The sequence below is a fragment of the Sapajus apella genome, unplaced genomic scaffold, assembly GCF_009761245.1.
Source record: "Sapajus apella isolate SASKATOON/1434 unplaced genomic scaffold, GSC_monkey_1.0 scaffold25, whole genome shotgun sequence".
NCBI lineage: Eukaryota > Metazoa > Chordata > Mammalia > Primates > Cebidae > Sapajus > Sapajus apella.
In genome coordinates this window covers 1508465-1536022 of record NW_022436965.1, presented here as the reverse complement: position 1 = coordinate 1536022, position 27558 = coordinate 1508465, and the positions used below count along the sequence as shown (strand labels likewise).

The window sequence follows — 27558 nt, the reverse complement described above, 5'->3', positions numbered from 1 at the left end:
ATTGACAGCTTCCTAAAATGTAAAGGCTTTTCTCAAGAGTCCTATGATGATCTTAAAAATAAGTTCTCGTGTTATTGCCTATTGATATATGTCAGCATTTGGAAAATTTTCATATCTAAATTTAAAGAGAATATATAGGAGTACATAACATAGCTCTCAGATAATGCATAGGTAGACTCCAACTCATTCTTCTCTGTGGCATTTAAATACAGGTATTGATCGACTTACGACCTATGCAACTTACGACCATTTGACTTTACCACCACAATCGCTAGCCATGATTGCTTAGCATCTGGCAGTGCAAACGTTGCCCAGCTGGGCGTATGACAGTGAGGACCAGCTTCTGGCAGCACTACCATCTCTGCGTGCACCATTTCAAATGTTATCCCAGACTCGGTACAGTAATTTGTGTTTTGTGTCTTGGATATTTTTCATCAAACCCCTCCCAAGATGTCTACCAAGAGGAAATTGTCTTTGTCTACGCCTCAGCCTGCCAAGAAGGAAAGAAAGGCCATCGATCTCGACACGAAAATGAAGGTAATTAAGGAGGAGCCAGAAAGAAAGTTCACAACTAAGGGATTATCAGACGGTTTATCTTTACTGAATAAACTTCTTATACATTTCGAAGCAATGGACCCAAACATCGAACGATTTGCAAGGATTGAACGGATGGCGCACAATGTGTTTCGTCCGTATCGTGAAATTTATGAAGAAAAAAAGAAACATACAATTCAGACAAAGCTCACCATGTTTATAAAAACAACAACTCTGGTAACCCCAACTGCTGCCTCAGATGACGACATCAACGATCCATAGCCAAGCACCAGCGGCCAATAAAATGTTTCGTACATGTTTATATATTTTGATATGTTTTGCAATTGGGAAAATGTTTCCTATGGTATTTTTTAGACCTGTATTTTGTATTTTTGTATGCACCTGTATTTTGTAATTTTGTATGTTTTGCAAATATTAAACCAGTTGTACTGGTAATGCATTGTTTTACTTAAACCTGACGAATGTAAAAATAAGAAACAAAATGGTGTAGAGATGACACAAATGGCATAAAATGAACAAAGAAAATTATGATATATAACAATAATGAAAGAAAATTATGATAAAATATGACTTAAAGATTTTTATAACATCATTTCACAGTACTGAACGTATAACCTACTCAACTTACGACCAAATCATGTTATGACCAGTCTGTCGGAACCAATCATGGTCGTAAGTTGAGCACTAGCTGTATTCCATTACATCTCACTTTCTCTTGTCAATAAAAATTAGTAAGTTCATAATAATAATACATCCAATTGTTTTAATTTATTGTTTGCTGCAGGCTGCATGTCCTGTCTCAGAAGATCTAAGTGTGTATTTCTATTCACAACTCTGTGTTCAGTGATACCACATTGGTAGACTGACACTGACTGTAGTAGAAGTACTTATATAACAAAAATTGTTAAATATTGACCATCAAAGCTTTCTTTTTTCCTAGAGAGTTGGTTGCTAAACCTGTACTAGCACTTCACTAAATGTAATATTTCTGTGGGTCCTTGCTGCTCTGAGAATGGCAGCACAACCAAGAACAACTGAGTTACCTTTCAGGGATTATACATTAATCATTTTTAATAATTGCTGATATAATTTGGCTCTGTGTCCCTACCCATATTTCACCTCAAATTATAATCCCCACATTAGGGAGGGACCTAGTGGGAGGTAATTTGATCATGGGGGCAGTTTCCCCTGTGCTGTTCTCATGAGTAAGTTATCACAAGAGCTGATGGCTTAAAAATATAGCACTTCCCCCCTTGCTCTCTCTCTCCCTCTCTCCCCTGCTGCCGTGTAAGATGTGCCTTGCTTCCCCTTTACCTTATTCCATGATTGTAAGTTTCCTGCAGTCTCCCCAGCCATGCAGAACTCTGAGTCAATTAAACCTCTTTTCTTTATAAATTACAGGTCTCAGGTAGTTATTTATAGCAGTGTGGAAACAGACAATACAATTGCTGTAATTACTATATTGTGATGAAATTGGCAAGTCATTGTTACATATCTGAAAAGTTTTAGGATAGCAGCAAAAGTTGACTACCTCAAGGGAACCAAATTATCACAGGCTTTAGAGTTTACTCCGGTAAGAAAAATGATTTTGATGTCACATGAATTCCTCAGAGCAAAAGTGGTGAGATTAATCTGAATGTAGAGCTTTATTGAAAAGGACGAACTATACATTATACAGAGTAACTTTAATCTACCTGTTATTATATAGGAAATGTGAAAATATCTTATTGGTGGAGATGCACTTTGCAGGTCTTGTTTGTTTTTGCTTATTTTTCAAGATTTTAGAAGATCAGAAATTGAAAGACTATTCTTAGGGTGAGAAAAATTCAAGGGAAGGACTGAGAACAATTCCATAAGGGCAAGAAAAAAATATCATTTGTAATGAAAGCGAATTCCTGGTATGGCCTATCTACCTTCTCTTCAAAAATTTCTGAAAATGTAACTCACAAGTATCTAATGTCCATATTTCACTCTACCATATTCTACCTGCCTACGCTCCAGTGCATATTTTTTTTTGTTTTCCTAGTGTCACTTCATATTATTCTTTTAAAACAGAAAAAAAAAAGAGAAATAGAAACAAAATATTACATTGGCTATAAAAAATGGTGATGGAAAAAATTCAAATTCAATAAGTAAATTTATCTAGCAAGAAGTCTGCATTGTTTTTGTGTGTGTGGTGAGTAATAGCCAACTTAGAAGTTATGCTAAATAAAAAAAAAGACAAGTTAAAAAAACTCTGTGGCAATATTTGATTTATTTAAGCTAGAAATTTTGGAAAAAAGATTTATCATACTATGTTGAAATTTGTTCTAAATAATACATCTCTATTTTATTCTACTTATTTATATTGCACATTCCCAATTTGAACTGGGGTTTTAGTTTCCCACATTTTCCTGACAAATCTTGCACTTCTATAGCATTTTTGTATGTCAGCTTTCATTTATTTTTACTATAAGTTAATGTGGCTTCTATGATCTATGTTACCCCACTCTCTGCTCAACTGTAGTTTCAGTTTCTTCACTCACCCCTCACATATATCTGCACTTTCTGATAATACAGTCTTCCCTTGGTATCCCAGGAAGATTGGTTTCAGGAATTCACCATCCCCCAACATAAAAAAATTCACACAAACTCAAGTCCCACAATAAGCCCTGCAGAATCTGAGGATACAAAAAGTCAGCCCTCCTTGTGCACGGGTTTTGCATCCTATAAATACTATATTGTTCATTCACCAGGTTGATAATGAGGAACCTGCTGATGGGAAAGGTTGTCTGAAAACTTTTAGTTTGGAAGAAATCTGCATGTAAATGGACCCAGGCAGTTCAAACTCACGTTGTTCACAGGTCAGCTGGATTCAAATTTCATGGATTCCTGTGAGCCAGTGATTGCCATTCCCTGAGACTGGATTCCCTGAGATTGTCCAAATCTTCCCTGAGCTTCAGACATACATATCCAGCTCTAGATGTACTAGTTAAACAGAACCCTAAAGTAAATGTCTTTATAACCAGACTCATCAATTTGCTTCCTAACTCACCTCATCTCCTTGCATATTCTATTTTCGGTAAAATAATCTATTTTATGATTTTCAAATTGCTTTTAGTCTACATACATAAAGCATAAGGTGTATTACAATCAAATAAAAAGATTTTCACCCCGCCACATTTCCCTGTCATGGAATGTTCACTGCAAGTACACAAAAAGACACATTAAATATCTTATTTGTGAAGGAAATAAGAAAACTTATGACATACATAAAATTATAACTTACAGCAGTGCTTAGTGGAAGTTTTATTGATGGGAATGCCTGTATTTAAAAAGGTGAAAGCAATAACAGGGAATCAACCTAGGTTTCCAACAATGGTGGACTGGATAAAAAAAACAAAAAAATAACAAAAAAAAATGTGGTACATACGTACCATGGAATACTACAGAGCCATATAAAAATAAAATCATGTCCTTTGTCCTGATTGAATTAACACAAGAACAGAAAGCCAATTACTACATGTTCTTATTAAAAGTGGGAACCAATATGGTTCCTGCCCACCCCCATTTTGAATTACCACATGTTGTAGAAGGGACCCTGTGGGAGGTAACCAAATCATGGGGGAAGGTCTTTCCCTTGATGTTCTCATGACAGTGAATAAGACTCATGAGATCTGATAGTTTTAAAAATGCGACTTTCCCTGCACAAGCTCTCTGTCTTTGCCTGCTGCCATTCAGGTAAGATGTGACTTTCTCCTCCTTGTCTTCCCCCATGATTGTGAGGCCTCAGCCAGCCATGTGGAACTGTAAGTCCATTAAACCTGTTTTTCTTCCCAGTCTTGGATATATCTTTATCAGTAGCATAAAAGCAGACTAATAAAGGAACTAACTCATGGACATAAACATATTGAAGTAGACATTAGAGACTACTAGAATAGAGAGAGAGTCAGGAGGCGAATCCTTGAAAGCTACTGAGTGCTATGCTCATGACCTGGGTGATAGGATCAATCATACCCCAAACTTCAGCATCATGCATATACCTACAAAACAAACTTGCACATTTACCACCTGAATCTGAAATAAAACAGAAATATTAAAAAGAATTTTTATTAGCAGGAGAAAATTCTCAAACTAATAACCTAAGTTTTCATTACAAGAAACCAGAAAAATCACATTAGATACATAGCAAAGAAGAAAAAATAAATGATAGAATTGGTATGAAAAATGAAACAAAAAATAAAAAATTATAAGGAATATAAAGAAAACTAAAAATTAGTAAAAAATAAAAATGAAATGGAAAAACTTTTAGCTAAACTGACCACACACACACACACACACACACACACACACACACACACAGAGAGAGAGAGAGAGAGAGAGAAGAGAGAGGAGAGAGAGGACTTCCTGGGAACCTAAAAAGACACCTTAAAGAATAGAAGGGATTTTTTGTATATCATACAACTGATAAGGAACTTGCAATCAGAACATATAAAGTCCTCTTACAACTCAATGCTAACTTAAAAAAAATATTGAAATCTGTGCAGGATTTGAATAGACATTTTTTCCATAAAAGATATACGATGATCATGAAAAGATGTTCAAAGCACATGAAAAGACGTTCAAAATTGTTAGTCATTAGGGAAATTTAAATCAAAACCCAAAGATACTATTTTACTCGTACTTCGATGGCTATAATCAAAATGATACAAAATCACAAGTGATGAGAATGTGGAGGGGTTGGAGCTGTCATTTATGACGTGAAAATATGAAATGGTGCAGCCACTGTGGAAAACAGTTTGGCAGCTTCTCAAAATGTTAAATATAGTTATCTGATGACTCAGCAATTCTCTACTTTGGTATATACCCAAGAAAACTGAAAATATGTCCACATAAAAAAGTGTACATGAATAGATGCATTATTCATAATAGCTTAGAAATAGATCAACCCAAATTTCCATCAAGTATGAACGAATAAACAATATGTGGTATACTCATACTACTGATGCTACAACATGGAAGAACCTGAAAGCAGTTTGCTAAGGGAAAGAAGCGAGTCACACAAGGCCATATGCTGTATGATCCCGTTTACAAGAAATGCCCAGCATAGGCCAATCTATAGAGACAAACAGTAGATTAGACAAAGCTACAGAGATAAACAGCCTTCGAGTGGGTGAGGGATTATGAGGAGTTACTGCTAATTGGTAATCCATTTCTTTTTGAGGCAATGAAAATGACCTCACCTTAGATTGTGATGATGGTTGCACAGTTTTGTTTTCTATACTAGAAACCAGTGAATTGTTAAAAAAAAAATAATAAATAAATAAATTAATTAAAAAAATAAAAAATTCCAATGTGTTATCTTTAAATGGATGTTTAAAATAATGTACAAACCTTCAGGGTTTTTTTCTTTTTTCAGCAAAAGAAATCTATAATTATGGATTTCTCATCTTAATGATTTAAGAATCAAGTCAAAATTCAAGCACTTTATGTAAGAGAAAATGGTACAAATGTATATTTCTTGTGATACCGTCCTATATTTTCCCATAGCTTTTCATTTTCAAATTGACCTCAAATAAATAAACACAACTTTTTATTACACTTACTGGCCAGCACATCCTAAAGTAGGAAATTCAAAGGCTGCTTCCCCAAGCCAGTTCAGACAAATAATTCAACTGTCTGTCATCATTCCTATTAAATTTTAGAAGCTTTCATAGTGATTTTCAGAAGTTTTTACAGAATTAGGTTTATGGTTTTCTATACACTGGTTATAGAAAATAAATCTTGAATTAATTTGAAAATTACATATTGAGGAATTTCACTTTCTCATCCTGTTTAATTCCTAGGCTCACAATGTAACCATAGAGCTTTGTGTTTTTCTGCTCACTATAATGTAATTATTAGTTGGCTAAACACACAATAAATTAAAATGATTTCTTGATTCTGATAAGAAAAAAAATGAAAGAAGTGCTAGAATGTATGTTTCTCATTGTACTATTATTTTGAAAAATAACAATTTGTTATTTGAGACAATATATTATTTTCAAATTATCTCTAATAATATAAATTAGATCATCATTTGTATATTAACACACCTGTATTGAGAAAAATAAATAGAACTCACTCTCAACAATAAACTTAATCACTTACATTGCCACAAATGTCTTACCTTTGTCTTGGCAGGCTGATGAGGGGCTGTTTATGACACCTCTTGCTAAGGCTAAAAAGCTTGTGTACAATTTTCTGTGCCTTTAGGAAAAGTTGTTTCATGCTGTTCTCCAATTGTTCATAACGGCGCTGAAAATTAGAATCCATTGTCCACAAATGCATTATAGTAGATGTGTTGAGGAAATAATTCATAGGTAGCCTTTTCATAAATAACTTGAATTCATCTGAAAAATGTCAAAATTCAACACTTTAATTATGAAACAATTATTTTCCATTGTACCCAAACATATATGTCAATATTAAGAACAAATAAATACACAAAATTAAGAATAAATAAATACAGTGCATCATTTGTGAGTAGCAAATTAATAGAAGATGGGGGATTTAGATGTCTTATAATTATCTTCTTTTGTGTTCCCTTTAAAATAGAACTTCCATGAAAGAAGATAATCAAAATAATTTGTGCTAAAGCAAATAGGGCAGAAAGTTTAAGTTCAACTTAATTTTTCTGTGTGCTTCTTTTAATGGTATTTCAGTGAACTTTCTTCAATACACAGTCATCATTCATTTGGCTTTCATTTCTGGCTTTGGTATTAATTATCCTTAGTGTATTTAAAGATCTTTTCAGAAATTTTCATTAACTCGGAATAGAAAATATATAAAATCACTACTAAATAATTTTATTAGTGTTTAAAGAAAAAGAAAAACCTTTTTAAATATAAAATCTTAAATTTAAATAAAATTTTAAATATAAAATTATAATGTTCAACTATATACCCTAATTATAACTGACCTTATTTGCAACTGACTTATTTGTAACTCTTTGTAACTGATCGTATTCTAATTTGTTATGACTAATCATTTAAAACATAAGTACCTGCTAAAGAAACAACATTAAAAAAAATTTAAAGCTGAAATATGGGCTTTTGTTTTTGAGTCAATAATTGTGCTGTCTTTTCAACTGTCTGGTTTAACCAACATTAGGAATAAAAGCTGACACTACACTAAAATAAACAAAACCAAGAAGATCTAATAATTATCTGAACACAAAAGATAGTTGAAAAAATTGTAGAAAGGTGGAAACAACCAGATTGTTAATCAACAAATATAAGCATATACAAAATGTGTTACATACATACAATAGAATATTATTCAGCCATAAAAATGAATGATACATGTTTAGGATATTACACTCAGTGAAATAAGCCAGAAACAAAAGGACAAATATATTATATGATTTCCCTTTTATGAAATATCAATACTGGGAAATGCAACCTTTTAACAAGTCACAGTGAATTATATTCACGAACATTGGGGTTATTTTTTCTAGATCAAATAGGTGCAGAGCCCTGGCATCTTTTGGGCATTGAAGGAATAGACTTTTATATGAAAAACAAGGAAAAGCAAAATAACAGTACTTTTTACACACAAAAAAATGAGAAAACATTTTATAGGGTATATCTGTCCAACCATATTTTTTCTTTTTTTTTTTCTGGAAGCACTCTCTCTATCCCCCAGGCTGGAGTGCTGTGGCATGATCTTGGCTCACTGCAACCTCCACCTCCCAGATTAAAGTGATTCTCATGCCTCAGCCTCCTGAGTAGCTGGGATTAGAGGCACCTGCCACCACATCCAACTAATTTCTTATTTTTAGTAGAGACAGGGTTTTGCTATGTTGGCCAGGTTGATCTCCAACTCCTAACCCTGAGTGATCTGCCCGCCTTGGCCTCCCGGAGTTCTGGGATTACAGGTGCGAGCCACCGCACCTGGCCAAAATCATTTTTTAAGTAAGCAGAGTATAACTAATGGATATATTTTATAATTCCTATTTATTTATTTATTTACTTATTTTTGAGGCCATGTTTTGCTCTTGTTACCCAGGCTGGAGTGTAATGGTGCCATCTTGGCTCACTGCAACCTCTGCCTCCTGGGTTTAAGTGCTTCTCCTGCCTCAGCCTCCCCAGTAGCTGGGATTACAGGTGCGCACCACCACACGAAACTTTTTTGTATTTTTTTTTTCAGTAGAGATGGAATTTCATCTTGTTGGCCATACTGGTCTCAAACTCCTGACCTCAGGTGATTCGCCAACCTCGGCCTCCTAAAGTGCTAGGATTACAGGCCTGACCCACCCTGTCCGGCCTATAATTCAAATTTGATTGCATCCTATATATTTTTTGGTCCCAATTGTCTCTTTTGTGAAATTCCCTCTTTTGAATAAAGAGTTGATGCATTGAAATTGGAAAGCATTTCTTGGATTATTCACAAAGCAGATGCCCCTACTTTGAAAACTACTCATTTCATTGTCATCTTTTACTTGAATAGTTTTGAAAAGCCTTTATTGTATTGTAGATATACATATTTTAATTAGTAGGTATACATATTTAATATTTGTATTGTAAGTATACATATTTTAATATGTAGATATACATATTGTATTGTAGGTATACATATTTTAATACTGAATTAAAATATAATTAAAATATAATATAACACAAAATATACTTATAAACAGTAATTATAACAATCCCTGTTTGTTATAATAGTATTGGGACAGGTTTTAAATTTGCAAATTTTATTGAAGATAAAAAATATTTTAAAATTCATTTTTAACTGAACTACAGTGAATATAACAATGTATGGCAGCTGAAAATTGCCACTATGTAATTTCTAAGAAATAAGGTTTTAACATGACACTTGAATAATCACTTCATTATGAAGTCATTAAGAGTCACCACTGTCACCCAAAACATTTATTGAACACCTGTTGTGCACAGAACGTACAGATGTTTCAGTCTATGACAGCAAGTATTGATAAACTGTTCTTTTTAATTTTAAAAAAATGACTAAGACATGCAATATTTTCAGATAGCATCTTCAGTATCTGAAATTCACTCTACTTAGAAGACCCCCAGAAATATTCATGTGGAAATCTTTTCTTTTACTGTTGGAAATTAGTAAAATTTTTATTCATAAAATAGAGAAATAAAATTTGAATGACACATTAGATTTGTAAATCAATAATTTACATAACTAAAAGCAAATAATACTTTATTTTCTACATAGCTTGGGGAATTACTATAAGATAAAATGTAATCTGGCATCCCTAACAATTGTGTTTTATTTTTGTAGTTATATAAGTGGAAAATACACAATAGCTATGCTTTTGGGGATACATAAATAAGTCTGTGAAAGTAAACAAATTAATATCATATAAAAATAACCCAGAAAAAGTAAATGTAATATCTAGGTAACTAGATATATTTTATTCTAAAAATATCTCCATGTTAAGTATATATCAAGTGAGTACTTTTCATAACATAATTTTGAGGACTATAGAGAAACAAAATAACAAACTGCAATGACAATAATAATGGGAATAAACATCTAAGCTGGCAGTAAGTTATAGTCAGTCACAGTCTTCCTACAACTAAAATGAAGCAAATAATAATACATAGGGAAATGTATTATATTAAAGAATTCTGTGTAGGTAAATAGAATTAGCCTAGGTGATAACTTTCAATAAATGATAGATGAATAACTAGGCATGTTGTAAACTCTCTGGACGACTACCACTTCTCCATTAAAAACTGAGTAATTTTGAAAATAGCTAAAGGTTTGTTGTGCTTTTTTCCTTTTTCCGTCAATAGAAAATCTAGATAACACTTGATATCTAATTAGCTTATTTTGAAACTAATAGCTATAAATATTAATTCAATTAATTATCCCAATAATCCTTCACAAAAATTTTATTTAAGCAATTTTATATGCAAAATGCAGATAATGCTTGGTTTCATAACTCTGTTAGCAAAAAGTTTTATTAATGCTACTATATTTACACAATTATTTTATGTATTTATATATTTGTTCTTTATTTCCATGCTTTGCAATTGAATAAAACAGATGAGAGTGGGAAACTGAAAATTTTGGGGAAGTTAAAGACTCAGACTCAGGTACATGCATCCTGATTGGTATTTTTGCCCTTATTAATAAAAGTAAATAACTTTGACCAATGAAGTTGATTGTAAACTTTCAAATGTTCAGAACCTCTATTCAGAACTGCTTTAGAATCTATTTTCAATGATGTTCTAAAGCATTCTAAATTTTGTAGAGTTTTGAGGGTCTATAATTTATTTCCTGAATTATATAAAAATTAATCAGTTTTTCATTACTTAGAAATAATTTCTTGAGTTATAAATCCACCAAAATAAAACAGAAGATTCTGCCATTGGTAAGTAGGAATATGGACAGGGAGTACTGAAAGAGGAAACTTGTGCTTGCTTTTATGATTGTTATTAATTCATATTATTATGCTAATTATATTAAAATTTAAATTAATATTGTGAATAAATATAAAATATAAGCACAATACTACTGCATTATCAATACATCAAGTACATACCTTACGTTTCAGACATGGATTTGTATTTATTATTTTTTAGAGACAAGGTTTCACTCTATTGCCCAGGCTGAAGTACAGTGGCATGATCATAGCTCACTGTAACCTTGAGCTCCTGGGCTCAAGCAATCCTCCAGCCTTACTCACTCCAGCAGCTAGGACTACAGCCATGTGTAACCATGCTCAGCTAATGTTTTTTTCTTTTTTTTTTTTTTTGGTGGACATGGGATCTTACCATATTGTACAGGGTCAAACAATTCTCCCATCTCACCAATCCAAATGATTGGGATCACAGGCATGACCTACAGTGCCCGGTTACAGACAGTTAAATACAGTGACATTATTTAGTTACTTGTTAGCCTAAGGTAAAACTCTACTGGGTCACATTTTATGTGTGTGTGTGTGTGTGTGTGTGTGTGTGTGTGTTTTTAAATCAATGTACATATTGATATAAAGTATCATTTCAGTAGACATGACAATGCAATGTGGATAATAATTTTAATTATGAAAGCATAGCAACAGTTGCACTATAACAATACAAAAATATGTAATATCGAACAAGGTATGTAATGGATATGGTCACAGGGCAAATACAATGTGTCAGATATGTATGAAGAACCCATTCAAACATTTGATTTTACACAGAAAAAAATTGATCATTTCTGATTTTATGATATTACCAATCCATGGCCTTTAAATTCATTTCTCCTACTTATGTTTGTGATCATAGGATTTCTTGGAAAATGATATGTGTTCATAAGAAATTCTAGTAACACAAAATTTTTGTAAGTAATAAAGTAAAAAAATATCACTTTCTAATATTAAATGCAGAGCTGTAGGGTTTATCTATACATGAACACATAGCAAGTATGCTCTGTTTCATTGGCTGGGTTTTTATGTGTTAATTTTTTTGTGTGGTTTTTGTTGTGTTGTTTAGTCTATGCTTGGTTTAGACTCAATACTAAGAACTAATTCCAAAGCTGACAGATATGAAGCTACATTTTCAATGTTACTGCCCAACCAGAACACCCTCTGATAAAGCTATTTCCTGTTCCTTTAGAGCCACATTTTTCGGGGGTATGGGTCCTCTGTCTTCTGATTTTCCATGGCAAAAGAAAAAAAAATTTCTAGCAAATAAGTTAATCAAAATCCTTGACACTACAGAAATACTGGGTTTAAGTCGGTAAGATGCAAAATTGGCAAGATGCAAAATTGGCAAGATATGAAAGAAGTGGGAATGTGAGTGAGAAGACTCAAGGCAAGAAGAGTTGAGACTGAAATTCCAGGCAATCAGTGTCTTGAATAGCAGAAAGTTACCAAGGGCTGAAATGGCTTCTGATCCTCCAGGGAGCGCTAGTAACACACAGATTTTGACCCACTCTGTAACCCTTACAGAATTGATTTTTACTTTTGCAAACCTTTTTTCTCCTAACATTTCTAAGGGACTATTTCAATGATTTGTATCAGTTTCAAAATTTCCCAACTTCCACAGTAAATCACTGATACGACTTTGAGTGGCCACATATCAATGTAAGTCTATTCAAACCATTCCACAAGTCATGGGTATAGAGTTTACACTGAAATTGACAAAATACTATAATGCTGCATAAAGTAAATGGCAAGCCTGTTCAATAGCTTGTGAACGGACCAATTTTATGAGACTACAAAGCGATGGGTACATGAGGGTATAAATCAGAAACAGATTTGAATTTTTTAGTAGCTGCCTAGAAATAAGGTGTGCTCTTTCTCACTGTTTTTTCTCTGAAAGATGCATCATGCTTTATATTAAAGCATTTCAATACATCAAGCCAATTAATCTGTCCTTCATTGGCTTGCCCTGTTTATGACCCCATTCAACTGTTTGAGAAATTACTTAAATAGAGCCTTATGTCTCAGAAGCTGGAAAACCCAGGTCCTCACTGTTCCAGTGCCCTTGCAGCTACAGAGGGAGTGAGTGCTTCTTTTAAATTAGAAGGAACAGTTCTACCACCCAGACTTTGATCTTAATCTGTTAATGCAAAGACAAAGAGGGGGCTGGAGATATTCTCTCAGGAGATGTTTCCAGTAGTACGGGTAGTGGTTACCTCAACATGGTGTTCACTGCAGTTAGCAGTGTAGACCTCACTAAATATGTCTTACACAATTTTTTTTTTTTTTTTTAAGACAGAGTCTCACTCTGTTACCCAGGCTGGAGGGCAATGGTGCTATTTTGGCTCACTACAATTTTGCTGTCGTGCCTCAGCCTCCTGAATAGCTGGGATTAAAGGTGTGTGCCACCACGCCCGGCTGATTTTTTGTATTTTTGGTAGAGATGGAGTTTCACCATGTTGTCCAGGCTGGTCTTGAAATCCTGACCTCAGGTGATCCGCCCACCTTGGCCTCCCAAAGTGCTAGGATTACAGGTGTGAGCCATCTCTCCAGGCCTATGCAAAATTTTTTACTGTTTCCTGTGTAGCACATGAGTGAAAAATCACCCTATTTTTCTTGGTGATTTGATGTGTCATCCAGAATCCCTTAATAAATTTATCCAACTAAGTCATACAGAGCCTGTTTTCCTTACTTACAGCAAAGAATCTGGGCTTATACAGGTAAAGATATCAGAGATGGTTTGGAAAAAGTTTCTAAAGAAACTTGAGAGCATATTTGGTTGGCTTCCTACTTACTGGGACAAAAAAGCCTTATAAATCTATACACTATAAAGGGTGGAATTTTGACAACAGAAATTCCACCTCTGCCCACCTAGAATGAAGTGCTTGTTGCAGAAATGGCATTTGGAACTATATGCCTGCATATAATTGAATGAAGAGCATGAAAAATTCAGACTGTGGATGAGTTTACTACTAACAGAGATGGTTTGCTTAAAGTGTCCCAATTCCTATCCATTCAAAGCGCAGAATGAATGTGAGACTTTCAAAGACTGTGCTAAAAAAATCGTTTACCTATTGCAGCTGTAGGGCTTCAAAACAAACTTTGACCCCAAGATTGAATTTACATTCCTTTCAGATCTGTCGTGTTCAAGTTACAAACAACCGTTGACTGGAGAGGCATGGGAACCTTGGAAGTGAAAAGCAGATGTGTGGGATGACTGGAGTTGATTGAAAATAATCTAAACCAGGAGCTTTTGCTTTCCTGCTCCCTCCCGGCAATGCAGCACTTCCTGCCCTGTTTGAAGGACTAATCTCATCTTACCGTATTCAGACATGGCAATGATCTTAATCAAAGAAGTGACCATCATTGTGAAGCCAATTCTTACCATGCTTATCATGCTCCAGGGGAGCTTATTGAAAATATTCTAAGAGAAGGCTAATTTTCCTACAGACTACCAAGAATTTGCTCATTTTTATTGGAAGAAAAGGCATTAAATGCATTGGTAAAAAGAATGCTAGTGTCTCCAATGAGTGCTGTATTGGCGGTTTTCGGTAGGATAGGGACACTAGAGTGAAAATCTGTGTGAAATCAGTTCAGCTCTGACTTTATCAATAAAGATAAAATTACCCTCTGTACTGAGGTCCAGTAGCAACTATTAGCCCTAAAAGGCATAGTGGACATAGGTGTTGTAATACACAAAAAGTTCAATGTTTTACTTAAAAGTTTAACCTGTAGAAATTTTAAATTTACTAAGCAGATTATGGCCCCTTGACAAACACAAGGCCAGTGGCTTGAGGTCAGATTTAATTTGTATCATTAAAATAATAATAATAATAAGACATAGGTCTGGCAACAAAGGCCTGGTTCAAATCATCATATTTAGAAAACTGTTCTATCAAATTCGCAGCCCTAAATCATTCCTGAATCATTTCAAAGACCAGAACTCCTGTATCACAGATTACTAAGCAGGGCAAATATTCTACTTGAATGATGAGTGATAATTTCTGGGAGTATGCTATATTCAGCAAATCACAATGTGGTTGTATAAGAATCAGGTAATAAATTCAATTCCCCCATATGCCCTTGACATTAGGCCAATAAGGACTGTAACCCATAAGATGCTTACTTTCCAATTATTTCAGTAAAAAATTGTAATAGAAGAACATTGGCTTCGTAAGCTATTATGGAATAATAATTAAGGCAAAAATACAAAGTGAAGCTTCTTCTTTCTGCTAATAATGTAAATCTAGAGTCACACTGCTTGTTTTTCATGCTTGACACAATTCCAAGAATTTGGGAAACATGCAGCCCTTGACAATTGTGAAGGGAGTGTTCATATTCCATCTCCAATTAACTCAGCATTTTGGCTAAAGCTTCAACATAGAGTTTTTCTAATTAAAACTGCTCTTCCTGATGTGGTATATTTATCAGTGGCATAATTCTTGGCACCAGGGATAATGCTTCCTCTCTGGTATAAATTGTTTTCTCTATAACTGTAAACAGAGAATATCAGGAACAGTTTTCCTTCATATGTCAGTCACAAGAGTTAAACATTCTCATTGTATTCTGGGGTTAAGTAATTTCTCAGCATCTGTGCTACAATTTATTTTACAAGGATGTAGATCATCTCATTGTGCCACAAGACATATTTTGTTAATGACCATAATACTGAAAAATATAAAATGTGAAATATGTTAAAAAAACACACACACACACACACACACACACACACACACACCAGCAAGTAGCAGGTATTCTAGCTGGCATGAGGATTGAAAATAAATGTTATTTACATGGAGAGTCTGGTGATTCTGTGCACATTTGGAAATCCTCTTCAAAATGAAGAACAAGTAACTTCTTCATGTCCCGTTACTAACATAGATGTACAAATGTTGGAAGTTGCATAAAATGATTTCTCTGGTGACAGTATTGATAATAATGACTTCAGTGATCTGTATTGGTGTGGCAGATGTACCAGCTGCAATTCCTTGGCTCCTTGATGCCCTCAAGAGATTGCTTCTGCTATTGTGATTTCAGGCTTGTTCCTGGCATAGGGTCTGAGCCAGCATCTCCAATCCTCTTGTTGATTCTGTGAACTATCCAATCCAATGTCTTTAAATAAATTCCTTTTCTACTGCAATCAGATTCTGTTCTTGCAAGAATGCTGACTGATAGAGCTAACTGAGGCCTCAAGGGCAATTACAGAATGTAGTTCAACAAGATTTGAACAAATATTTGTTGAATGTCTACTGTGTACCAATCACTGTGCTAGTTGAGTGTTAAAACCACAGTACGAATAATTATTATTGCTATAATAACACTAAATTTTATCAGGATTTTTGTGTTGATGAAATTATGTAATTATTATGAAAACTTAACTGTTAGCTATTATTTTCTTTTTTAATTTATTTAGTGTTTTTCTATGTGCTGTGCTCAGCAATTTACATGGATTATCTCATTTAATCCTTACAACAGTCCTAGGAGATGGGTAGTTTTGCTGATGAGAAAATTTCCCTAAGCAAGGTTCAGCAAGCTGTTCAAAGTGACACAGTTATGAATTAAAGCCCAGAACAAACCAACTTTGAAAAAAGCAAAGCTCCTGCTTTAATAAATGTAAACTCTTGTAGAGTTGACAGAAAAATAAAATTATGATTCCCTACACTTAAAGGGAGCTTTTGTTTGGTAGACTTTTATAAACATTATCACATCCAATCTCGTAATAACCATGTGGTATGACAGTCTGGGTTTTTGAGATGTGGTGTAAAATAAATTTGAATTATAGGATCATTGCCAGAGTAACCTATGAGAGGAAAATAATAGGCCTGAGGAAATATAAAAGGGAAGATAACTTTATATTTCTGTGAGGGTCAGAACAATGTTTTATTTTTTTGTATTTTTCCTTTGTAAAAACCTAAGACAGCATATCACATATACTATGAATTAAGCATACATTTCTTAAATGTCTTAACCAATTAACAAGATTCAGAAGGAAATGGCTGAATCTAAATATAAATATCTACAGAACAGTTCATGTGAAAAAGCAGAGCTTAGTCATATAAAATGTGAAGCCCTGTTTTATGTCTTATGGGGCACGAATGACTCCTGGGGAAAAAACCTTGAAGTAAGGTATGTATTACAGTTCTAACCCTTAATATTAATATGGATACCAAGAATTCAGGTTGGAAACAAAACTGCAAGATAAAAACAAAGATACATTTCTTAACTTATGAATGAGAACATGGCAAAGGAAGTTTGGGCAGAAAAGTTACAATGTGTGTAAATTGCAGATTGATGAATTATTAGTTGAAATATCCTGCAATAACCTGTGATCATTGGCTATAACCAAAATTAGTAGTACATATTCATGACTACATAAGAAAAATTCATGTTCAGTACCTTTTAAGTCTTAAGCATTCTTATAGGACTTTTAACACTCTTAATTCTGTATCTTAGTTATTGCTGTAATGCCTGCTGTATTGAAACAATAATCATGACTTACATATGTTGAGTAAATTTTTCCAAGTGTGATGCCTCCTACATGACATCATGCCTAGAGAAAAGCTGCTGAACACACAAACAATATTTACCTATGAGATCAAACTCAATTGAAACCATGTACCCACTAGCAGATGGGAAATCCGACTAGAGTGACGGTGTGAGACATAATCAATCTCAGAGGAGGGATTTTTCTGCTGGCCCAAGGGGTCAGTGTGGTTGATTAGATGCCCCCCATAGGTCACTGGTTTTTTTATTGGACATAAAGAAATCGGGATACGTACACAAGCATATTGCTGGTTTTGATTGTTTGTTTGCTTTTATTAAACAACCAACAGTATGTTGATCAAAATCTAATGGAGAGAGAAGTGGTGGAAAACACTCCACACCCTTTGAAGAGCAAGTAATAATACCTTCAAAGAAAAATACTCTTTCTTTTAAATAGGAAACACTTGCTTAGCACTAGTCCCTCTCATAGGCCAGATATTAATTTTTGCAGCAATTTTTGTTCCTTTTCCCCAATATAAATGGAGGCCAAATAAGTTTAGTGATTTCCCTAGGAATAAAGATCTACAGAAAAGTTAAATTAGTACTTAAACTAAGAAATTTCATTCATAATTTGTCTTTCATATTATGTTGCTACCTGAAATGTTAGATACGTTAAGTGAAAATGTGTAATAATTATTAAAATAATACTAATTCACGTTATTTATTAGGAAAGTTAAGAAAAAGCATAAAAGATATTATCCACAAGCCACACTGAATATTTCTACATACTACTAGGAGGAATGGGGAACTTGTCAATGATTTTGCCCCATGACATTCAGCTGCAATGTAATTTTTAAAAATTTTGTCTTCTTGCCACACGCAGTGGGGCTCATGCCAGTAAACCCAACACTTTGTGAGGCCACAGCAGAAGTGCTTGACACCAGAAGTTTGAGACCAGTTGGCATAATAAAGTAAGACCCCAACTCTACAATTTTTTTTTAATTGCCCTGTTGTGGCTGTAGTCCCAACTACTCAGGAGGCTGGGGTGAGATAATCACCCAACCCTGGGAGTTTACAGTGAATGATGATTGCACCACTGCACTCTAACTGGGTGAGAGAGCAAGACCCTATCTCAAAAGTTTTTTAAGAAGTCTTTCTTGCAGTAGTTTTACATGTAATGGAGGTGCCTACTAGATGAAAAATAAAAACAATGTGACTAAATTTTTGGTAAGTCAATATCAGCTCTTTCGGTGACAAATAAATGGCTAACTCCTTATATGCTAGTTAAATTTATTCTCAAATAATTAAATATTGACTTTTATGTACATGAGATGCTATGCTCATTATTTTTATCATGTTATGTTTATAAATGAGTTGCCATATTTCTCAGTTGTTGAAGACTTTTTTCTCTGGATTGAATTAATCAAATGTGGTATGTGTTATACTCTTCCATACATTTTCTATAATATTACTGAAATTTGTCAGCAAATGGACTTAATTGAATAAAAACTATATGTGATGCTTCTAATTGGTCATGTTTATTGATTCCAAATTAAAATATCTCAGACTGTGGCATTAATAATTTACATATAATTGGCAACTGTGCTAACTTGTTTATCATGAACTTGGCACCATTGTTATTAGTCTGAAGCTGGTATGTTTCCCCCTGGATCCTCCTCCTTGGGCAATTCCAGTTTACACTTTATCAATGAGAGAAAGTCACGTGGGATGTGGAAGGCTGACAGGAAGTGGGAGCCATCATCCTCAGAAGTTTATGATAAGGAACATATGACATTCGAACCCAGTCTTTCCCAAAATGCAGTGATATGATGGCTCCCACAGACAGATATCACAGCTTCCATAGAAATGGTAGCATGTCCAGGAACAGCAGCTTCCAAATATCTCCCCAAGGTTCCCTCTTCACAGTGGCCAGATGCATGCAGTCTCCTGGACCTGTCTGCAAACTAGGTTTTCTATCCATGCCAGGGCTTTGAAATTAAGTGAATTAAGAATGTTTCTCTAGTTCTCTTTCCACCTTCATTTCCTTTGTCTTCTCTACATCTTCATATGAGCACTAATTACCATTTCAACCCCCTTATTTCTATCATATTTTTGGTTATTTATTTCCTGTTTAAACTCAGATGAACAAATCAAGTAATGCAGCTGCTGCTAGTCTTCTGTTACACACATTTCTCACTCAGTACAACTGGAAGACTGATTCTGTTGTGGATGGCAATGGATCCAGATATAAAACTACTTGCAGTATCTGGTGTATACATAGCAACCCATGTGGCCAACGAGAAAAAGGCAAGAATCTGTATATGGGGGACGGGATGCACTCACGGCTAATGTTTTCAGTTTAAGATTTAGGTCTTGTCCTTATTCCTTATTGAGGTTTTCTGTGTCCTTTGGAGTAAAATGCAGACCCAAAGCTGGAGCAGCCGCATTGTAACCATGAGGAAAAAGTCAAGAGAAAGGGAATGACACTGGTCTTCATCTCCTCAAGCCCTTGAAGCGGCACTGGCACTACCATTTCGTTGCTGTCATACACAGATAGTTGTCATTGAAAATGGGCAAGAAAGAGCACAAATGGAAGTCTTCAAAGGTCCGAAGGTAGCGAGTCATCTCAATTGATTGTTCACAGTCAGTTACAGATCGAACTCCTTGTTCTACTCTTTCCCTCTTCTCACTACTGCACTTGACTAGTCAAAAAATAAAATACATAAATAAATAAAGCAATAATTCCTAAACTACTTCTCTCAAGAGTCCTTTACGTTATTAGAAATTATTGAAGATTCTGAAGAGCTTTTGTTTGTGAAGATATTTTATAGGCATTTACCATATTAAATATGTATTTATTAATGTAAACCATTTACATAAAAGTAACATTATATGAATGAAATACATATAAATAACATATTTTTATGAATATAACTGTATGTTCCCAAAAAAATTTTTTGTGAGAATATTAGCATTGTTTCAATTTTGTAAACCTCTTTAATGTCTGGCATAAAAGAAAACATCTGGCTTCTCATATCTGCTTCTGTATTCAATTTTTCACAGCATTATACACCACGTAGCTTCTAGATCTCTCCTCCGTTCACTTGTAAGATAATAAAAGTGAAAACTGAAGGAAACAACATCTCTATTTTATTGTAACAAGGGGCTTGATCCTGTGAACTGGCTAAAAGTATCTCAGGGACCAACAGATTTCTCCTGATACACTTTGAGAATTGCTGTGCAAAAAATAATAAAATAATCACCTTTCATGTTTGTAAGTCACTTTATAATTTACATGTTATTTCAGTTAAAATCCTCATCAGTCCTGTGATGTAAACAGAGTAGCTCAGCTCTATTGACTCCCTTTTATTGTCAAGGGAACTAAGCTTCAAAGTGATAACATTTTCTCCAAGATCTAATATCTAATACAACATTGATACCTGCTCTGCCTTGTCTTTAATGTGTCTTATTTTCCACTATGCCATAGTAGTTCTCCTCTGTGGAAAGTAATATTGAAGGGATAGATAGAAAAAATCTAGAACTGAAAAATTTAGTTCAGAGTATATATGAAAATACGTATATACACACACACATACATGTACACACACATACACATGTACATTCAATTAAACACATAAATATAATATTTATGATATATCATATACATTAGCCTATCTATACATACAAATGGTCAAACTCAAAGTTTATATATTTTGTTTCAAATGTAATAATATGTAGCTAATTTTTAAAATACCTGTGCAGTTTTTATACACAATAGCATTTAAATAATATAATAAAAAGCAGCACCAATTTCATAGTATTTATAGTATGCTACCTAATCAAAGAAAAGGGAATTTGTGATAGTCCTAAGAGTTTACATGTAATGCTTCATTTTTCAAACCAACTAACATATTAAAGAGAAAACCCTATGTTAGTTCATATTTAACAGCTGTGGATCCTCTCAATAATTTTGCCTCTTTTCTACAGATTGTCCTGGAATTTCATGAGGCAGAGAAACAAAACTTAGATAGTTATCATGTGATTTTTCCCCTGAAACACATCACCAAATATTAAAATTGGAGCATCCTATTTATTCTATCTACTGCAGAGCTGAGCTTCTCTGACCATTGCTCTGAGAATCACCATTACTCTCCTTTGCAGAGAACTCTGAGAGCCAGTCATAAAAGATATAAATGATACCGCATGGCTTGAGAGCCTGATGCTTTGTAGATTCCTGGCATTGTGTATAAGACAAGTGGTCTAATAATAAAATCATGGCAATATTACTCCTTTCTCACAACAATATTTTCAGTAGTAATCTAGGCAATAAAGGTAATAGCAAGTCTAACACCACTGGCAATATTAAATTGAAATAGCAAATTGAAAAGCAAGTGAAATTGTTATCAGAGGGATTGATCTAGAGTAGAACCAATATTTTTAGCTTCCAAATAAATGTTCAATAAAATGATGCTTCACTATTGTGCAAACATTATAATAGTGATTTACCAAAGATATATTACTTTAAAAAGTCTTCTGTTCTTTCATAGACTGGAGCACAATAAAAAGAACTAAAATGAAAACAGAGTTATTTTTACGTTCCAATGAGTTTTAGATGTTCATAATACATTACTTAGCTCATCCTAAAAACTAGACTCTCAATATCCAGGAATGTTATTTTTATTTATATTGGAGTCCATGGAAACATTAGATCTTAGCCAGAAATGTTGCTGCTTCTCTCTACAAGCAAATGCTGTCAATAGGTTTAGAAATGATTCTTTATATATTAAAAACTAAAACTTTCTCGTTATTGTATGTTAAGAAAATATTTAAAAAGAATTATTATATATGTTTTAGTCCTTATAGGACATGAAAAGCATAACAGAAATCTGTCATCTATCACCTATTATCTGTCTGTCTATCATATATCAACACCTGTTACATTTCTTGTAACTTTCAGAAGATGTTATATTTTGCTGCAGTAACAAAACACCCCTTAGATGATTAAAACAATTTATTTATTTCTCACATTACATGCCTTAGTGAATCAGTGTTGGGCTTTGCATGATCTTGGATCATGGAGGTTCTATGTTCTAACTGCACACACTGGAACATAAGGCCTTCCTGGTTTTCACAGCAGGGGAACAGAGAGTAACATGTGTTTTGGCTTTGTTTTGTTTTATTGTCTCAGCCCGTTTATGATACCCTTTCCTTGCATTAACCCTTTATTTTTCAGAACTTATCACATTGCACCATCTAACCACAAGAAAGGTAGAAAAAATAAAAGAGTGAAAATGATAGTTGGTGGGCATTCTGTGTCAAAATAATGATCATCAAATATTCCTTTCTCTCATCGTTCCACATGAAGAATATACTCCACACTTCTCTGGCAAAGATGATCCAACTATCCCGTCACTGTATCAAGTGCAAAGATCAAGTTTGTTGAGAGATGTGAACTAGTCTGTTAATTTCAATTATGGCTCCCATTGGTCTGCAAGTCGATTATAATATAAAGTTTAAATAATGAGTTATTTGCCTCCAATACTAATATTAATGTTGGAGGATAGAATAACCACAATAAACATAACCATTTATAAAGTACACAAATGGGAGATATGAAGTCAGGATTAGAAGTCATCCTGAAGCACTATGTGACAGGTACATGAAAAGGTCCTTACTTTGGAGGTGGTTTTACTTTCTGAGAGGTTGTTCTTAATCATGGCCCTTTAGTAGTAACCCCACTTTCAGCTATTTTGCAGATATAGTTCCTGGATGGGTACATTTCTTTACATTTTTTTTTTCCCTCTGTGTCTCTTTTAAACTTAAAGGGACTGGCTACTCTAAAGCTATCAAGATTTTAAATGAAGACCACACCCTCATTGTGAGGTTCTGCAGAATATGTGTCCCTCAGGCTTTCTCATTCTTACTTTTAGTGCTTGGGGTCAAGAAGCAGTTAGCTCTTTTAACTCTGGAGAAGTGAAATCTCTGACTTTGTTTCATGTACCAAGGAGAGCTCATCTGTTTCTTTTAACACAGGGCCAAACACAGCCATTAGTCATCAACCCACAACACAAAGACTGCTTCTTAATCTCTCTCTATGGAGCTAAAATTGTGTGAGGCAAATGGCCTTCCTCGTAAGTAACTGCAGATGACACTGCTACCACAGGATAACACTGGCTGACATATTTTTTGCTGCATCTCCAACTGACTACCAGGCCAAGATCATGGTTTTGTTTGTTGGTTTGCAGTGGAAGTACCCAATTCCAGTGCACAGTTTCTGTAGTAGTCAGGAAAGACAAGGTTGTGATAACAAACCTAAGATGTATTATTTAAATGAAAAAGATAAAATAATTAACCAGATTATTGAAAAAAAAAGAAAGAGTATGTATTGGTAGGAAACTACGATCTGATATTTACAATACTAAAGCCCCATAAGCTCTAAAAACAGAATCAGAATTTGTATTTGATTTGACAATTAAGCCTGATTTTCCTTAAATTCTTTTGGGAACAAATGTTTCTTAATGCATTGTGATGTAATCTCAAACAAACTGGAATGTTTTATCACATGCACTGCAGTCAGCCCTCCTTGTCAGTGCTCCACATCTGTGGATTTAACCAGCTACAGGTGGAAAACAGAAAATTTAAAAAGTGGTTGCATCCGTACTGCATATGTAGAAATGTTTTTTCTTGTCATTGTTCCTAAACAATACAGTATAACAATTATTTACATAGCATTAGGTTATATTAGGTATTATAAATAATCTAGGCATGATTTGAAGCATATAAGAGGATTTCTGCCAGATATATTCAAATATTATGCTATTTTATATAAGAGACTCAAGCATCCATGGATTTTGCTATCCTTGGGGGTCCTGGAACCCCTGAATACCAAGAGACTGTATTTGTATCATATTTTCATTCTAAAAAATAAAATATTATAAATTCTGTAACACATTTTCTCCAAGGGTTTTGCATGTAGTACTACAGACCTATAATTTCTAAATAATGTAGAACAATAGGATATCATAGGTGACTGCTTGTGCATAAAACTTTGGTACACAATATATTTCTCTGGATTTATTATATTTATAGTTTTAGCTTGTCTCACTTTCAATATGTGTTTATTTTTCTTTCTGAATATTAGTGTATATCGTTGTTGTTAGTGTTATAACCATTTGCATTTTAAATATGCTTACCCAGAGCAATTGCTTTTGTGTAAGCCAGTTGTAATGCCACACTTTGTAAATGCACGTTTTTGCCAATCAAAACTTTAACATTTTATTACTGTATAGGATCAGAAGACTAGAGAAAGACATCTAATGAATTATGTAAAAATGTTGATGCTAAAAACCTGAATACTGGTTTTATGTATTTCTTGCTTGCTGATGAAGATTAATCACATCTCAGAGCATATATGACTGTTTTGCCAGCAGAGTGATAGAAATTGAATTCCCTTTTTTTCTTACAGCCTCTACCCATCACTTATGTAAGTATCTATAAATGTACAGACAAGCACTATAGAGATTAAAGGAAACAGACTTGCTAAAAAAGAAATATTAGACAAATTGGATGAGTTAAATGATAAAACAATGTCTGAGTAATGAAAAAAGTCAAGAGAAATTGAAGAACTATAAGGGAGGTAATGCATTTAAATTCAGTAGGTTTTATTTCATACAGAATTATTTGAAATATTTCCATGAACGAAATTTGATTATCAGCTTAGTAGAAATAACAGTATATTCTAAACTGAGCAGACATCAGTAGAATTAGATCACGGCTACCTTTCTCCTTTCTTTTATTACAATGTCAGCATAATATTTAAAATGCCTCAGCAAACTCTTTCCTTCATAACTTTAATAAGTAGATTTGCCAGGTGCAGCACTAGCAGGAGGCCCATAATATATTTAAGTTGGAAAATGAGGCAATTATATTTCAAAGTTCTGATTGGCTACATTTTAATTTCAGAACTATGAGATGAACTGATTTAGCTAGTGGCTTTCTGAAGAAATCTCCCACATCTGCACCTGTTCATTTTATTAAAACAGAAACACCTTGCCAGGGGTGAGAAAAAGATATTGGTCACAGAAGCAATGACAGCTTGGTCCTTCTGCTTTTACTATTGATTACATTTCTTGACAGTCACATGGGAAGTTAATTAGTAATAGGCAATTAACACTCTTGAAAAATAATGAAGAAAACATAATTACATTGAGAGCCTCCAAAGACTGTTTGTAATCTTAAATGTGATATTCCCAGGTCACTTTGTATAGCTTTGGCACCTGAGGCCTTGACATTCTTTTTTCTACACTGTTTTGTCAACCCAGTCTCTGTCCTTAAAAAAAGCAGTAATTATTAATGCTCTATTTTCTTATTTTAAATTAATAAAATGAATACTGAATTTTCATCAGTCTAATTAAAAATCCCCCAAGGAATCTCTCAATGAAAACAAGATAAAATTTTCTCTGCATGTAAAGTGAATAGTCTTTCAAGTAAAATACATCTGCTGTCAGCTTGTGATGGGTTACAATTATTTTTCCCCCTTTTTCCATTAAGGGGTAGTGGCTCAATGAACAGACTCTCAAGCTAAGCCACTTAGGCTTTAATCTCTGCACTGACACTCAGAAACCATCTGACCTTAGAGACAGTTCTTTGTCCTATCTGTGACATAGTTTTCTGTAAAGTGGAATAGTGTTGGTTTTGTACTAGTTATTTTAGTAATTTTATCTGGAGTGAACACAGGTGATATTCATGGTAAATAATGTGTCAGCCCTCCTTTTCCCTAACCCTTACCGCTGTGGTGACATAAGAATGGTTGATGCCATTTTCTTTTCTTCCAAAACACAACATGCCTTTGACTTGGGACCAGGAGAAAAAAAATTTTCTGCACACAAAAGGGAAAGAGCAGCTGCCTGCTGCCTATTTGAAAAGGTCTAATGGGCCTGATTCCTAATTTCACCTGTTTAATATATCACTGAAATCTCTCTAGGAACCAGGTAACCCCATGTGTCTCGCATTTTACATTACTATTTCACAACCTAGAGGTGTATTCAAATTCAGAATCTTTATTCCTCCTTCAAATGTGCACACCTATGGATATAGCTGTTACAGTCTTTCTGGTACTTTGGGGTTTATGCATGAAACTGAGTGTGAGTTACAACTATTTAGACTTCTTGGGTTGATAAAAGAAGCCTTAGTATACTTTTAGATCACAGAAATTTCTTCCCAAAATAGGGTAAAAATGTTATAGATATAATACTTACAGTATATTTTTAGGAGAATAAGTAAGACATTTTACAGGAACTTTAAGAAATCCAGGGAAGCTACGTATTCTCACAAGTAACAATAGTAGCCACCCAAGAGGATTTGTGATGTTTAAATAAATTGCTAAACAAGTCACTCATAATTACCTCCTCAAAACTATAGTACCAAAAAATTCTAACTACAATTGATTTTTCAAAGACTTTAGAAGTCAGTGTATTAGCCATACTATTTAAATATTGAAAAAAAACTTTACGTAATACATAGCTAATACTCAGCTGCCTTTATTTAACATTTTATTTTAAAATAGCAAAAATTCATAGGAAGCTACTAAAATAGTACAGAGATAATCCTGTATACCTTTCATCCAGGCTCTGCTAATGATCATATTTAATATCAGTAAAGCACAATATCAGAAACAGGAAATTAATAGGCGTTATTTAGTGTAGTTATATAGCAGTCAACATCAACACTATTCTATAACTACAAAAATATACTCAGTTCCAACTCTTTGTGGTTACGCCAATCCCTCCATTTCCACCTGTCCCTCGTCCCTGGCAAATACTAACCAATTGTTTTTATCTCCATAACTTTTTAATTTTGAAAGTGTAATAGATATGAAATCAGACAATATATGTTTTTCTGAGATTGGCTTTTTTTGTCACTCATCATAATGCCCTTAAAATACATCAAAGTTTTCGTTTGTACCAATGTACATGCAAATTGTTCATTCTTGTTATGGATGAATATAAATTTATGGTATGTACAATAAAGTTTGTTAAATAATGAGGAACATTTTGGTTGTTTCTAGTTTCTGAATACCATAAATAAAGTAATCCATTTTCACTTCATGT

The 27558-nt window shown here is 33.9% G+C and overlaps 1 protein-coding gene across 6 annotated transcripts in view; it reads right to left on the bottom strand.

Annotated features, from left to right (window-relative positions):
• BRINP3 (BMP/retinoic acid inducible neural specific 3) overlaps positions 1-27558 on the bottom strand; it is a 360785-nt gene that overhangs the window by 62787 nt on the left and 270440 nt on the right. For all 6 annotated transcript variants that reach the window (XM_032291134.1, XM_032291130.1, XM_032291131.1 and 3 more), the window contains one exon: positions 6704-6926. In XM_032291134.1, coding sequence (XP_032147025.1) covers positions 6704-6926 — 223 coding nt within the window. The remainder of the gene's footprint in view (positions 1-6703; positions 6927-27558) is intronic.